The sequence below is a fragment of the Erinaceus europaeus genome, chromosome 5 (genome assembly GCF_950295315.1).
Source record: "Erinaceus europaeus chromosome 5, mEriEur2.1, whole genome shotgun sequence".
NCBI lineage: Eukaryota > Metazoa > Chordata > Mammalia > Eulipotyphla > Erinaceidae > Erinaceus > Erinaceus europaeus.
Window position 1 is genome coordinate 119,135,581 of NC_080166.1, and position 15,246 is coordinate 119,150,826.

A 15,246-nucleotide genomic window follows, 5' to 3' on the forward strand; every position below is an offset into this window, starting at 1 on the left:
CAGTCTGTACCACAGTAAAGGAAACTTCAGTCCTATGATTTCTTTCCCTCTACCTGTTTTTCTGTCTCTAAAATATATATTTAAAGGAAAATTAGTAAAAGCAATGCCCTTTGGGGAAAAAAGGATGATGCACTATGACTAAGTTTTATTGTTGGCTAAAAAAAGTAAAAATACTTGGAATGTTGGTTTGCATGCTATCTATGCCTAATCTAATAACAATGATAATTTTTTAAAAGCCTGTCATTGACTGTCACATTAGTTAATGGCAAAAGTGACATAAATTAGGTGGGCAAGACAGCTTGTTTGGAAGAATGCCCTTTTTGTCATATGTGTAGCCTCAGTTCAGGATGGGTGTTTGTCACACTGGAGGAAGCTGGGATGTCCTGGTGCCTTTCCTTCCCTTCTGTTTCTATCTGAAAAAAGTTGGCCTCCAGTGGGGAAATGCAATGACAAAAAAAAAAAAAAATAGTATAAGGCAACATAACATATTTAATAAATACTATTAGAAATAAAATAAGTACACCCTCAGATGTTAACATGCATAACATTTGATGTTACAGGGCCAGGTACAACCACCAGAATAAAACTATCATAATGGTCCTGGGTCCACACTCCCAGAGGGACAAAGAACAGGAAAGCTTCCACCGGAGGGGGGTGGGATATGGAGCTCTGGCAGTGAGAATTGTGTGGGATTGTGCCCCCTCTGACCTGTGGTCTTGTCAATCATTATTAAATCAATTTTAAAAAGTCTTAAAAAAAAAAATCAATCATGAGGATTATTCCCTGAATTAGCCACCAGGAGATGCTAAAGAGCAGTGTTCGGAGGTATTAGGGGTTAAGATAAAAACTCTTCAATTTGACTCTGACAAGTGAAGGTCCCCTAGAGTCACGCTTATTATGACACCATCCAGATGTGGGGGAGCTGGGATTTTATTAGATTCCTTTGTGCTGTGATGAAGAACAGGCCAGAGCTGCCTGGCACCAACATGCTCGAGGCTGGTGTTGACACCCCACATGGCATCTCAGAATCCCCAGATACAGGGCTGAGGCAGCGTGGCGCCACGTCTGATACCTCAGGCCACGCTCCAGGAGCTATAAAAGCGCGGGAGCAGAAACATTCATCTGAGATTCTAACTCCTTTTTTCTAGTAACTTCTCACCAAGAGAAACTTACTTTCAACACATACTAAATGACATCATCACATTCTAGAAAAATAAACATAATGAATTAAAGTAGGGGGCTGGGCAGTGGCACACTGGGTTAAGTGCACATAGTAAGAAGCATAAGGACCCGCACAAGGATCCCGGTTCGAGCCCTGGGCTCCCCACGTGCAGGGGGTTAGCTTCACAAGCGGTGAAACAGGTCTGCAGGTGTCTATCTTTCTCTCTCCCTATCTTCCCCTTCCCTCATAATTTCTTTCTGTCCTATTCCCTTCCAGCAACAACAACAACAACAACAACAAAATGACCACAGGAACAGTGGATTTGTAGTGCAGGCACTGAGCCCCAGTGATAACCCTGGAGGCAAAGAAAGAACTAAAGTAAAAATGGCTTCTATTCTTGAAGTATAGCACAGGTCAAATCCTTTGCACACATAAATAGTGAAGTTAGAGTGGTAGATACTGTGTTTTAATTTTCTATGTGTTACAGATATTTTATTTATCCTGCTTAAGAGTCAAATCCTCAGTCTGGGAAGACAGCATAATGGTTATGCAAAAGGACTTTCATGCCAGAGATTCCAAAGCTCCAGGTTCAATTCTCATCACCACCATAAACCATAGCTGAACAGTGCTCTGGTAATAAATAAATAAACACATACATAAATACATAAATAAAATAGGAAGGAAGGTAGGAAGGGAATAAAGAAAGAAAATAAAAATAATTAGAAACTATTTTATAAAAAAAATAACTCATTGAGAATAGGACTCTGTATTGAATATTTGTTCAAGGAACCTTCCAGTCCGATCCACTCACTACATTCTCACAGGAACCCTGTGAAACATCACTATTAATCTTATCTGAAACTGAAAAAATGAAGATCTGAAGATAACTAGTAAGAGGTGACTCACCTTGCAGTGGACAAGTCAGGGATCTTACTCCTTTAGGGAGATGACAATGAAGCTTTCTCACAGTCTGAAAGCTAGGAGATGGGGCAGATGGAACCTAATTAGCACGAGCTCCCTCCCCACCAAGCCATGCTTTGCAGAAGAATATGCCACAGCAAAGAAAAGGTGCATGTGCAGTGTCTCTCAGCAGGGTCATCTAACTGAAAGAACAAAAGGTCACTGCATTTTCAGACTGGCTGCAGGGTTTGCCTCTTCAAAGTTATGCTCCTTTCTAAAACATTTTAAAATTTAACTTATTTACTTGACAGGCAGAAACTGAGAAGGAAAGTGGAGATAGAAAGGGAGAAAGACACCTGCAGCACTGCTTCACCACTTGAAAAGCTGTCCCCCTGCAGATGGGGATCAGGGGCTTGAACCCAAGTCATTGCATAGTGTAACATGCACTTAACCAGGTGCACTGCAATCTGGCCTCCTGCTGCACACACTATCTCCCTTTATGCTTGGCTGTGACCATTCCTCGCTTGAGTAACAGAGTGAGTATTGGTTTCCCAGAGGAGTGACACTGGCACCTCTGATCACTGTAACTTGTAAGAGAGGGCTCCAGCGCTGGAGACTTGAGGTTGCTTTGCCTCTGTTTCCCTAGGTGCTCTGCTCCACGTCATACTTCCCAGCCTAAATTGGTATCAACGATAAGCTCAAATCAACCATAAATTCTGTGGAATATATGACAGTTAGATTAGAAGTCACTTTTGTGGGGCCAGGAGGTGGTGCATCTGGTTAAGATCACACATTACAGTGCACAAGGATCTGGGCTCAAACCCCTGGTCTCCACCTGCAGGGGGAAAGCTTCATGAGTAGTGAAGCAGGTCTGCAGGTGTCTCTCTGTCTCTCTCCCTCACTATTTTCCCTTCCCCTCACAATTTCTCTCTGTCTCTATTCAAAATAAGTAAATAAAGATAAAAAAAATTAAAAGAAGTCACTTTTGTTCAATTGTAGAATTTCAAAAGAAAAAAAAAAACCCGCCCATTTTCCCTTCTGGGAGCTATCTGGAATGGGAATTAAAAGCAGAAAGACAGAGAAAAGAGCACATTGTGTGGGAAGTGAAATGCCATGCTGTGGGCATTCGGGAGGTCCCTCTGGAGTTCCCGATTGTAATTTATGGAAAAGAAAATGATATTCATGTCCACCATCCACCTTGCTGAATTGTCATGCCACATGCAGGGCTGGGATCAGGGCGGTCCTACAAGTATGCCTGCAAACAATACCGGCCAGCCCCTTTGGTCTTCGAATCAAGAATCTTACTAGCATCATGTGAATCCTTCAGAGAAATAAGACACGAGGCCTAGGGGATGAGAAGGGATGTGTCAGGGGCCTAGACGTGCATATGTAGAGGGAACCGACCCTTAATTTCAGTAGAGACTCTCTCCTCTGTTGTGATGCCATACTAGGGGGTCTCCAAAATTCCCACTTATAAAAAACAGTACATTTTATCATCTGTTTTCTATATCAATAGCGGTTACTACATCTATCCATATGTATCCGTGACTCAGGACTTGTAATGTCACTGTGGGTGGCAGAAGTAAGGAGCAAAAACAAATATAAGTTTTTAAAAAATATTTTATTTATTTTGGATAGAGACAGAAGCTGGGAGGCAAGGGAGAGATACAGAGGAAGGGACACACACACACACACACACACACACACCTGTAGCACTACTTCAACACTTATGAAGCTTCTCCCTTACAGGTGGGGACCAGAGTCTTGAACCTGGGTCCTTCCTTACACAATGTATGTGTGTGCTCAACCAGGTGCTCTACCACTTGGCCCTAAAAATCACTCTTATCACTGAAATTCATTAAACAACTCTTCTCCCTTCTCTTTACAAAAGATATAATAGTAAGTGGGAAAATATATACTTAGCTGGAAAAAAATATCACTCTTCCTTTAGTAAGAAAAAGGCCGAGTATTTACGAAGGCAGGTCAGCTCTCCCGAGTACTCAAACATGTGCCTACACTTTTCTTAAAGGGAGGGTATACAGATGCTCTAGGGGCTCACGAGTGACCCCAACAGTGCTAGCCCAGAATGGAAGGTACAGAGTTCACATGGGTTATAGATCACCAATATTAACATGCTGGTTAGGAAAGAGACTGAGGTTATTGGTAAAATTACTAATTACTAATATGAAATCTGCTCACCTTGTCTTTCATTTTAACCACATATTGATAACTGACCCCACTAAAAAAAGGGAACTCGGGCTCTGTATTGTAGTAGGTTATCATAAAAAGCCTCCACACTTAAAAGTCAGATGGCCGATAAGACCAGTGGACAGAAAGACTGGCTGCGCACATATTACAGTGCTTGAAAGCCCAGACTCAAGGCCCCAGTTCCTACCTGTCGGGGGGAATATTCACAAGTGGTGAAGCAGAGCTACAAGTATGTCTAACCCCACTTTCTTTCTTCCTCTCTTTCCTTCAAGCTATGTTCCTATCCAAAAACTAATTAACTAAATAAATGAACATTAAAAGGCAGGCCAGTGGGCACGACATTACTTAGTTTCTTGATTATCTTCTTCCAACGAAATAGAAACCTATCTAACTCATTTTCTCATTTGATAGCAGCTACATAGCATTTTTACTTCCTCCCATTTATGGATACCAGAAGATTCATATGTGAAATTCAACATGCCCTGTGGATTTTGAATATTCGTAGTGTTAGAATCACAAAGGTAAAAGTTTATTTTCTTATGCAGGTCTTGGGTATGTCAGATGGAGTCCAAATGCATTCAGCCAGATGCCAGACCTCTGCCAGCCTCTACCTCGTCCATACAGAGACGTGGAGAGACCTGGCTACCACATGGCAATAGATTCAGTATCGTGCCAGCCCTTGGTGCCCTCAGCATTGATTTACAGGGAAGAAACCCACTCTTTCTAAATTTTTTCTGCAAACTGAGACAGTAGGGAGGCCTGATGCTCTGTGAATATTGTGAACATGGCCCTGAAGAGGTGCCCCAGGCCTACTGCGCCCCATTTCTCACCAGCAGTACCTGCCTCTCTTTAATATGAAATAAACAGAACTCGCAGAATCTGACAAGCTCCTCTCAACCAGACAAGCAATCACATGCTCAGTGATCTTGAGAGCCTTTAGACCCAGCCTAACCACCATAGCCTCTTCTCTCGTTTGCTGTAATTTCCCGTTTAAGGAGAAAGGTGATTCAATTATTTGTCTGAGATGAATTTCTTTCACACTTAACTATAAACATGACTTCCAAAACACAAGAGGGCACTGCAGGTGATGTCATGGGACTTTCTGAAAGTTGGAGACCCAGCCTACACCCAAAGCAGACCCCACAGTAAACACAAAGCTGTCACCGACTACTTTTCTCCCAAACAGAGAGTCCTTTAACGTTTACAGAATGTGGTCTCACCTTTTGAAAGAAATGCTGAGTGGACACAGCCAGCACCTCAAAACTGCGGATGGCCTTCCTCAGCTCGCCCCGCGCCAGGCCCAGCTGCCGGGCCTGCTGCTCACACCGCTCCTTCAGCTGTTGTACCAGCTGCCGCTCGGCCTCACGGGCCTGCAGGTCGGGTTTGGGGGGAAACCCATTGCGGGGAGCTGTGGTCCTCTGCTTGGGGTATCCTAGAAAGAAATAAGAGTCACTTGTGAAAAAACATCCGGCCTTAATGCAACAACAACAACACCTTACAGAAGGAATGCTACATAGCAAGTGGCCAGGAAGGACTTGCCCCTGGGGTGTCATTTTGGGTATAAAAGAGAACATGGCAGGGACTTCATCTGTTTGCTCTGGGACCTGGGAGGGAGCTAGTCATCACCCCATAGCGCAGCCCCACCATGCACAGAGGCCTGAATTCAAGGCCCCGCATCACACGGGAGCACCATGGGTGGTGGAATGGTGTTGTGGTGTCTTTCGCTTCTTGTTAACTGCCTCTTCCTCTTTCTCTCTAATAAAAAGAGTGAGGATATGGTCTAGGGAGGTGGTCAGGAACAGTCATCAAAGCCCATGCAAGCCCCTGCTCCCTCTCCATCAATGGTGAAGCAGTGCTGCAGGCGTCTCCTTTCTCCCTCTCTTCCTCTCCCTACCTTCTCAACTCCTCTCTTTCCTATCAATAGTAAAATAAATTAAAATTTAAAAGATACAAAAACATTCAAAAGGATAATATTTTTTTAAAAAGTTATTTTTGGTTGCTGTGCTGTGAAAGATGAGAAGCAGCAGGTCTTCCCATTAGGAAGTGAGGGGACTGGGATACATACACACATACATATACACACATACATACACATACATATGTAATACACATATAGCACGTATACATATTTGTTTAGGTGATTTTAAAGGCAAGCTTTCATGCTTGGAAAAAAATAACAAAATAACAAAATTGCAAATTACATCTAGCTTCTTATTTTCCTTCCAGGTCTGCTTAAAGAGATTAAAGCAATTACTTGTTTTCCTCCAAGGAGATTACTTTTTGAAAATGTCTAATGGGAAAGCAACCAACCCCTTCATATCAAAGTCAGAGTTATGTGATAACCTAGCAACCTTTTAATGAACGTACCAGGGACTAATGTCTATGTGCCCCTGCCTTCCCTTTCTGTGGTCACTCTGGAGGTCCCTTCTTCACCACGGTGCTCTAGATCCATCCAATAACCGCTGCTCCTGGGACTGCTGGTCTCGAATCCCTTCAGCATCTATGTAGCCCAGCTTCCAGTCCTCTCATTTCCCAAAGGGAAGACCTGCTGCTTCTCATCTTTACAGCACAGCAACCAGAACTATCTTTTTTTTTTAATAGTATCCTTTTGAATTTTTTAGTATCTTTTAAATTTATTACTGATAGGACACAGAAAAATTGTGAAGGTAGACAGAGGTAGAGAGGAAGAAAGGAGACACCTGCAGCACTGCTTTACCACTGATGGGAAGCAGGGGCTTAGCCTCGGGCCCTTGCGCATGGTAGCATGTATGCTCAGTGAGGTGCACCACTGTCTGCCCCTCAAAACTAACTTTTGTTTTTCTTTTTTGTCTCCAGTCACTGGCACTTCTGGCAGCCTCTATTTTTTTTTTTTACTTTTTACTTGATAGGACAGAGAGAAATTGGGAGTGGGGGATAGAAGGAGAAAGACAGACACCTGCAGACCTGCTTCACCACTTGTGAGGTGACCCCTCTGCAGGTGGAGAGTGGGGGCTTGAACCAGGATCCTTGCAAGGGTCCTTGCACTTTGCACTATGAGCACTTACGTCGGTGCACCACTGCCCAGCCCTCAAAACTATCTTTATAAATAGCTCTTGACCTGGTGAGCACCACTAAGCTCATCATTCCTTAAAGTGGTCACCAAATTCGTCCTCCAGGTCAGTCTGAGGTCTGGGGGCCACAGAAAAGGACCCCAAACTCCACCTTAGGTTGAAAGTATGATGATTGAGGTTTTAAGCGGTGGTGACTTTTAGGATGAAGCTTGAAGGAGTTAAAGGCAGGACCCTAGGAAAGAGCACAGAGACGAACACTGTGCCCAGGCCCAGGGGGAATCACGAGCCCCTCTGGAGTCTGCTCTCCTTTCTATATGCCACTCAGACAGACCTGAAGTGCAAGGAGGCCCTGCTGGTGGAAACTTACATCAGAGGTATACTCTGTCCTGTGACCAAGTAGATTACAGTTAACAAGAAATTATTTATTTAGTTTTAAAGATTTTATTTTAAAAGTTATCTTATTTATTCATTTATTAGCTAGAGACAGAGAGAAACTGAAATGGGAGGAAGAAATGGGAGGAAGAAATAGAGAGTGAGGGAGAAAGGGAGACACCTGCAGACCTGATTCACCACCTGTGAAGCTTCCCCCATGCACACTAGGTCTGGGGGCTTTAACCAGGATCCTTGTGCACTATAACATGTGTTCAACTGAGTGCGCCTCCAGCAGGCCCCAAAAGAAATGATTTATTTAAAAGATAGAGAACTAGATCATCACACGCTGTGCAGGGAATTGAACTCAGGACCTCACACCTGCAAGTCTAGTACTTTATTTACTGAGCAATCTCCCCAGCTGCTCTATCATGTCCTTGAGGACAAGACATGAATACTGACCAGCAAAACTGTGAATAAAATGTAACATTTAAAATGCTCTTTTGCCTTCTCTCTCTGCTGCCAAAATGTCAGCAAATGCCACATGAAAGAATGAGGAACATGGTAGGCAGCCTCCCTATCACCTAACATGCTGAGTCACAGGGATGGTCTAGGAGGGTACAAGTGGCCTTGACTTCAAGGGGAACAGTGAATAAACGGTCTAAATACTTGTAGTTGCTATTTAATGGCTGCCATGCTAATTTTATCTAACTGCTTCTCCTCTTAAAAAGTTGTATCCGACCCACCTGCAGGGGGGTTGCTTCTCAAGTAGTGAAGCAGGTCTGCAGGTGTCTATTGTTCCTCCCTGCTCTCTGTCTTCCCCTTCTCTCTCCATTTCTCTCTGTCCTAGCCAACAACGATGACAATAAGAGTAACTACAACAAAAAGGAATAAATGGATATTTAAAAAGCCAGCCTCCAGGAGCAGTGGACTTGTGCTGCAGGCACCGAGCCCCAGTGATAATCATGGAGACAAAAAAAAAAAAAAATCCTATCCGAAACTGTAGTGCACCTTCACACATGACACAAACTATTGGGATTTAACAGAACAAAGGATGTGAAATTACTGTTTCTGAAAAACTGTATTTTTGACAGTAGAGTACATAACATTCCAGAAAATTCACTGCATGTTGTAGGCTAATCAATTTCAATAGGTACTTACTCCTAACTTCCTCAACACTAAAAACAAAAGAATAATGGTTCCCAGCAACATGTGACAGCTTGAACTCATTGCATTAAATTTCAAGGCACAAAGACTTATGGTGGATTATTTTATGGTTGCTATTTGCCAATTTATTACTGTAGCTGGTGATTTTACAAAACATCTCAGTGTCTCCATTAATGTGCTGAGCTACCAGATATTTGACACCATTTCAACAGAAGGGACTTATCTTAGAAATCTAAAGGAGTAATCAAACATGCCTTTAGTTCAGTGAATTAAAACTAATTGCAATCTAAGGCACATACAATCTCTTCCGAGCTTGTGGGTATCAGCAATACTCACGTTGTCACACATATTCAACAGTCAGATCTCTCCCATTGTTACTACTACTAGTATTATTATCAGAGTCATTATTAGGCTATCCAATAGACTCAGTGGCAAATGAACAGTAGAAAAGGATTTGATGAAATTCTTTTTATTCCCGAGTATGGTCTTCACGCATGAATTATTCCACCTTTCATGGGCCAGACAGAAATAGAGACATTACTGGAGCAGGGCCTGGGTCCTCAGGCATGCAAGTCCTATGCTCTATAGCTAGCTGTCTCCCTGTCCCTTGAGATTCTCTCAGGTCTGAGGACACTGCTCCATATTGAGACTGTCATCCCACTATTGAAATCTTGGGTTGCATTGGATCGACCTTCTCGTGGTGCATCCCGTGAGTACCCATTCATTGGGGAAACTGACGATCCTTCCTAGCCGACTGAATCCACATGGATCCCAGTCACTTTCAAAGCCAGCAACAAGCAGCTCCTGACAGCTTTGCTGTTGACTGGCTATGGAAGAAGGGCAAACGCTAGAAGAATTGAAATCTTGCCCCTCTCACAGTAGTTGCCTTAGCCATCTTACTAGCTGCATGCAGCAGCAGACTGCATGATGATCAACTGGTTTCGGGACCTACTCCATGTCGAGAATGCTCCCCCTGCCCCCCCATTCTTGCCCCACTCATAGTAGTCTCTTTAGCCAGCCTGCTAGCTTCATACAGGGACAGATAGGAGGCTGTTCTGTTGGTAACTTGAAGAAAGTCAGTGACTTTATATTCTCTGGCAACTCGAAGGAGAAAGCAAGTGACCTTACTTGCTCACAAAGGTGAATGCAGGCAGTTTGCGTGCAAAGGCTGAGCATTGGGGAGAACACAGCTTTTGAAAATGGAAAAAGAATATTAAAAATTCATTTGAAGTCACCCAGTCACTATCCAGAGGATACTAATGGATGAAAAAGCTTGGTTTAATTTTACATCTGCAAGTTTAGCAGATACAATTATAGGCTAACAGTGCTGCATTGCATCCTGTTTATTAACGATGTCAGAGCAGACACTCAACCTCAACACTTGTGAGAAGAGAAAAGAGAATTATAGGACACAACTTTGTTAGCCTGCTCAGATCAGGAAAAGCACTTGGTGAGTTCCTCCAGGTCCTAACAGAGAGGAAATGTGCTTCTTGTGGGCTGGCACAAACAAAGCACGGGGGGTGGGGTGGGCGGGCATATGTACTGGGTTCTCTGTAGTCTTATATAGGTGCACATTTTCTTTTTTTTTTCCCCCTCCAGGGTTATTGCTGGGCTTGGTGCCTGCACCATGAATCCACCGCTCCTGGAGGCCATTTTTCCCCCTTTTTGTTGCAGCCTCGTTGCGGTTATTATTGCCATTGTTGACTTAGGTGCACATTTTCTTAAACACATGAATTTATTTCAGATTTTTCTCTCCTAGTAGCACTGCTTAGAAGCACTAATTTCCATCTTGGTCCCTGCATTTGTTTTCCTGACATTAATACCTAGAGATATGGAGGGGTGAGTAGGGCCTGGTTAAGTGCACATATCACCATATGCAAGGACCCACCTGGGTTCGAGCCTCCCACTCCCCACCTGCAGGGGACAGGGGTCACTTAAAAGTGGCTGTTGTAGTGCTGGCACTGAGCCCCAGAAATAACCCTGGTTGCAAAAACAACAACACATGGAATGGTAAGAGGCAATTTAAATGAAGGTGGGGGGCTGGAGAGACAGCATAATGGTGATGAAAAAACCCTTCATGCCCGAGGTACCTAAGGTCCCAGGTTCAATCCCAGTATCACCATAAGGCAGAGCTGAATAGGACTCTTGGAAGAAAAAAAAAAAAAAAGGAAGGAAGGAAGGAAGAAAGGGAAAGGAAAGAGAAAAGAAAAGAAGAGAAGAGAAGAGAAAAGAAGAGAAAAGAAGAGAAAAGAAGAGAAAAGAAGGGAAAAGGGAAATGAAGGTGGAAATTGTCCATCTAGCCTGTGCTGAGTTTGGGGAGGAATGACTGACTGGGCCCCATTCAGCCATACTTTAAGAGACCTGTGGCCCCCTGCAGAAAGGACAGGTTTATTTTTCCCAAGGAAGACAGAGTCTTCTAGTTTAGGTGAATAGAAAAGCAAAGGGGGGGGGGGAGGCGCCAGAATACCCCGGATGTTATAATCACGACTTTTTTCTTCCCACTGGGGCTCGGTGCCGGGACCATGAATCCACTGCTCCAGGTGGCCATTTTTTCTTTCTTTCTTTCTTTCTTTCTTTCTTTCTTTCTTTCTTTCTTTCTTTCTTTCTTTCTTTCTTTCTCTCTCTCTCTCTCTCTCTCTCTCTCTCTCTCTCTCTCTCCCTCCCTCCCTCCCTTCTCTTCTCTTCCCTTCTCTTCTTTTTTTATTGGTAGGACAGAGAGAAATTGAGAAAGGTAGGGGAGAGAGGGAGAAAGATAGATAGAAAGACCTGCAGGCCTGCTTTACGCTTATGAAGCGGCCCCCTATAGGTGGAGAGCGAGGGTACGAGGCTCAAACAGGGATCCTTGCACGGGTCCTTGTGCTTCGTACTATGTGCTTAACCTCCTGTGTGCTTAACCCGGTGCACCATCGCTCAACCACCCTAATCATGGCTTTCTAAACGATGAAAATATTGTTGCAATCCTCCACTTTCTAGACAAAATAAAAGTTGACATAAAATATTCTCATTTTCAGGAAACTTCTCCTCCTCCCCCTTCACCTCCTCTACACAGAAAAAGAGGCAAAGACAGTGACAAGAGGTGAAAGAGGAGGAGGAGTTTCCTGAAGATGAGAATATCTTATGTCACCGAAGCTTCCTTAATGCGATGAGGGCTACTCAAACCTGGATCAAGCACAGGGTCTAAGTGAGTTATATTGCTGGCCAGAAAATTCTTATTTTGGGGGCCGGTGTGGTGGTGCATATTACAGTGAGCGAGGACCCTGGATGGAGCCCCCGTCCTCACCTGTAGGGGGAAAGCTTTGTAACTGGTGAAGCAGGGTGGTAGATGTCTCTCTAGCTTCCTTTCTATCACTCCTTTCCCTCTCAATTTCTGGCTGTCTCTCTATCCAATAAGTAAATAAAGATAATAAAAAAATTAAAAACTCCTATTATTTGTAAGTACAGGAGCTACTTAACATAGTAAATTTGAACTTCTTTCTTGAGGAGTGAAAAATAGTGGAACCATTATATCTTATATGTTTAGTTACTTCTGGTCAAGATGGAGTAAGAAGGATCAAACTTCCCTTCCCATCTGTAACTTCTCCCCCTCCCACCCCCCAAAATGAGCAAACCTTGGCCAAAATATACAAGAAAATAGTTTTCAAATACAAGAGATATTCAATATACATACTGATAATTATAAAATGGGTTTTGTGCTTTTACTATAAAGTAGCATTTGTGTCAGATGATTTTGTCTAACTGTAGACAAATCTAAGTGTTTTAAGAACATTTAAAACAGGTCAGGTTAAGTTATGAGGTTTGGTAAATTATGTATACCAGATGCATAATCACCTTAAATGGGGATGGGTTTAGTTGGGACACTGCTTCATGTTAGTTTGTTTTAATTACAGACATTAAGATAGGTGTGTAATGGTATCCTGTTGTGGTTTTAATTTGCATTTCTCTAAAAAACAATGATGAATGAGTGGTACAGAATATTTTTTGTGTTTATTTGAAATCTGCATATACTTGTTGATAAAATGTCAATTCAAATCTTTTGCCTTTCTAAATTTTGAGAATTAAAGATAAAGCCTACTCACCCCAATGTTATCATTAAAATAACATAAGATGGGCTGGGTGCATAATGAAATTATATGCATGTGATCATGACTGCACTGTAAAGCGTTAACCCCCTCAATACAAAAATAATATAAGATGTAATTACCTCAACAGAGGAGGTAAATGGAGTCATGGAAAATACTCTAATGTAAAAGCAGCAAGTGAAACAAAAAATGAACATGCAAGATGAATAACAAATAAGAGCAATGTCATAGATTTAGTCCTAACTGAATGGATTGAATACATTAAACATACATAAAAAACAGAGTTCAGTCTGTATAAATTGCAGCAGTCAATTATATGTCACCAATTAGAAGGATACTTAAATATTAAGAGACAAATAGATGAAAGGGAGAAATAGGAAGACACACACACACACATATGCTGAAAACAGAAGATAGAGCAGCACTGTTCATATTAAATAAAGTAGAGCTCAGGGAAAAGAGTCTTACCAACAGTGAAGAGAGTCATTTCATAGTAACAAAGCAGGTGCTTTATCAAAATGATAAACAATCATTTTATATATTTACATATTAGATTCGAACACCTGGCTTCCCACCTGCAGGCGGGTCACTTCACAAGCAGTGAAGCAGGTCTGCGGGTGTCTGTCTTTCTCTCCCCCTCTCTATCTTCCCCTCCTCTCTCCAATACAAAAATATTTTGAACTCTATGGGGATGAAAATTTAATACTGAAATGTAAATTATACGTAATAGGGAAATTTATTGTATTAACAGACACTTTAGAGAAAACTTCAAACTAGTGACATCAACTAACTAAACCCATGGAAGCAGGAGATAGTTCCATGTATTTAAGCAATTCGGTTGTACAGTTGCAAAAAGAAAGAAATTTGAACTACATTTTATACTGTATACAAAAATCAAAGTCAAATAGATCATTGATTTAAATGTAGAAGTTATAACTCTAAATTTCTGAAGTAGAAAATATTGAAGAAAGTCTTTGTGACCATGGGTTGTTATGCAGATTTAAAAACTAACATCAAAAATTGAATGACAATTCTCAACACAATAATTTGTAACATATATAACAACAACAAAAAAAAACATGATCCATAAAAGAGATCGTGAACTGAACCACATAAAAATTAAGAATATCTGTGGGTCAAGCGGTAATGTAGAGGGTTAAGTAAGAGTGCTTGGCGCGAAGTGCAAGGACTGGCATAAGGATCCTGGTGAGCCCCCGGCTCCCTACCTGCAGGGGTGTCGCTTCTCAAGCGGTGAAGCAGGTCTGCAGGTGTCTGTCTTTCTCTCCCCCTCTCTGTCTTCCCCTCCTCTCTCCATTTCTCTCTGTCCTATCCAACAACAACAATAAGAACCACAACAACGATAAAACAACAAGGGCAACAAAAGGGAAAAAAAAGATAGCCTCCAGGAGCTGTGGATTTGTGGGGCATCTGAGCCCCAGCAATAACCCTTGAAGTAAAAATTTAAAAAAAATGAAGAATATCTATTTTCAAAAGACATCGCTAGGAAAAGGCAAAAGGAAACAAAAAAAACGTTGTTTCCCTGCTTCCTTCTCTTCCATTCTTCCCTTTGTATTTTCATTTTCCTTTCTCTTCCTTTCCCTTTGCTGAATTTATTTTATGCATCACCCCATCTCTTCATGCTCTACTGACTCAGAACTATGTACTCTATTTTACTGGTTGTCCCAATTTTTTTCCATCAATGGGATTCCAACACACAAAACTGAATTTTTAGATAGGTAGAAAGCGAGAGTAAGAGCGAAGGAGCGAGAGAATGGAAGACACTCTAGCTCCAAAATTTCCTCCAATGTAATAGAGGCCTATCTGAACTTGGGCCATACTCATGGCAAAACAGGTACACTATCCAAATGAGCTATTTTGCTGGTCCAGTTGGTCTAAAACTTTAACCTATACATTAATTTAATAAAGCATGAAATTACATATGCCTTTATTCTCCTCCCCCAGGCTCTAAAGGACCTTAGTCATGGTGGCTTTCCCCTACTGTGTACAGTGATCCCACATTTAATTCGAGATGGGCACAAGTGCTACAGTGTTTCACAATGAATATTCAAACCACAGAGGTGAAGGGATTCTATCTCTCAGATGGAGGCAGTCTGGGTTTGGGGTAAAGAAGTCCTGAAAAAGGGCTCCCCACTTGTCTCAGAGCCAAAGTGGCAGTGAGCCCCTGTCTTTACTGGAAGTGAATTATCTTTGCCTTCCTCCTCCACTGAGTGAGGATGCTGCCCTTCAGAAACCCCACTTCCTAGGGGACTTAGGCACCCAACTTTGTCTCCTGACCTTCAAGGGTGACTTT

General features: G+C 42.3%; 1 protein-coding gene across 2 annotated transcripts in view; it reads right to left on the reverse strand.

The window, feature by feature from the left end:
• Window positions 1-15,246, reverse strand: part of MTUS2 (microtubule associated scaffold protein 2) — a 411,436-nt gene that overhangs the window by 119,389 nt on the left and 276,801 nt on the right. For both annotated transcript variants that reach the window (XM_060191674.1, XM_060191673.1), the window contains exon 7: window positions 5,491-5,702. In XM_060191674.1, coding sequence (XP_060047657.1) covers window positions 5,491-5,702 — 212 coding nt within the window. The remainder of the gene's footprint in view (window positions 1-5,490; window positions 5,703-15,246) is intronic.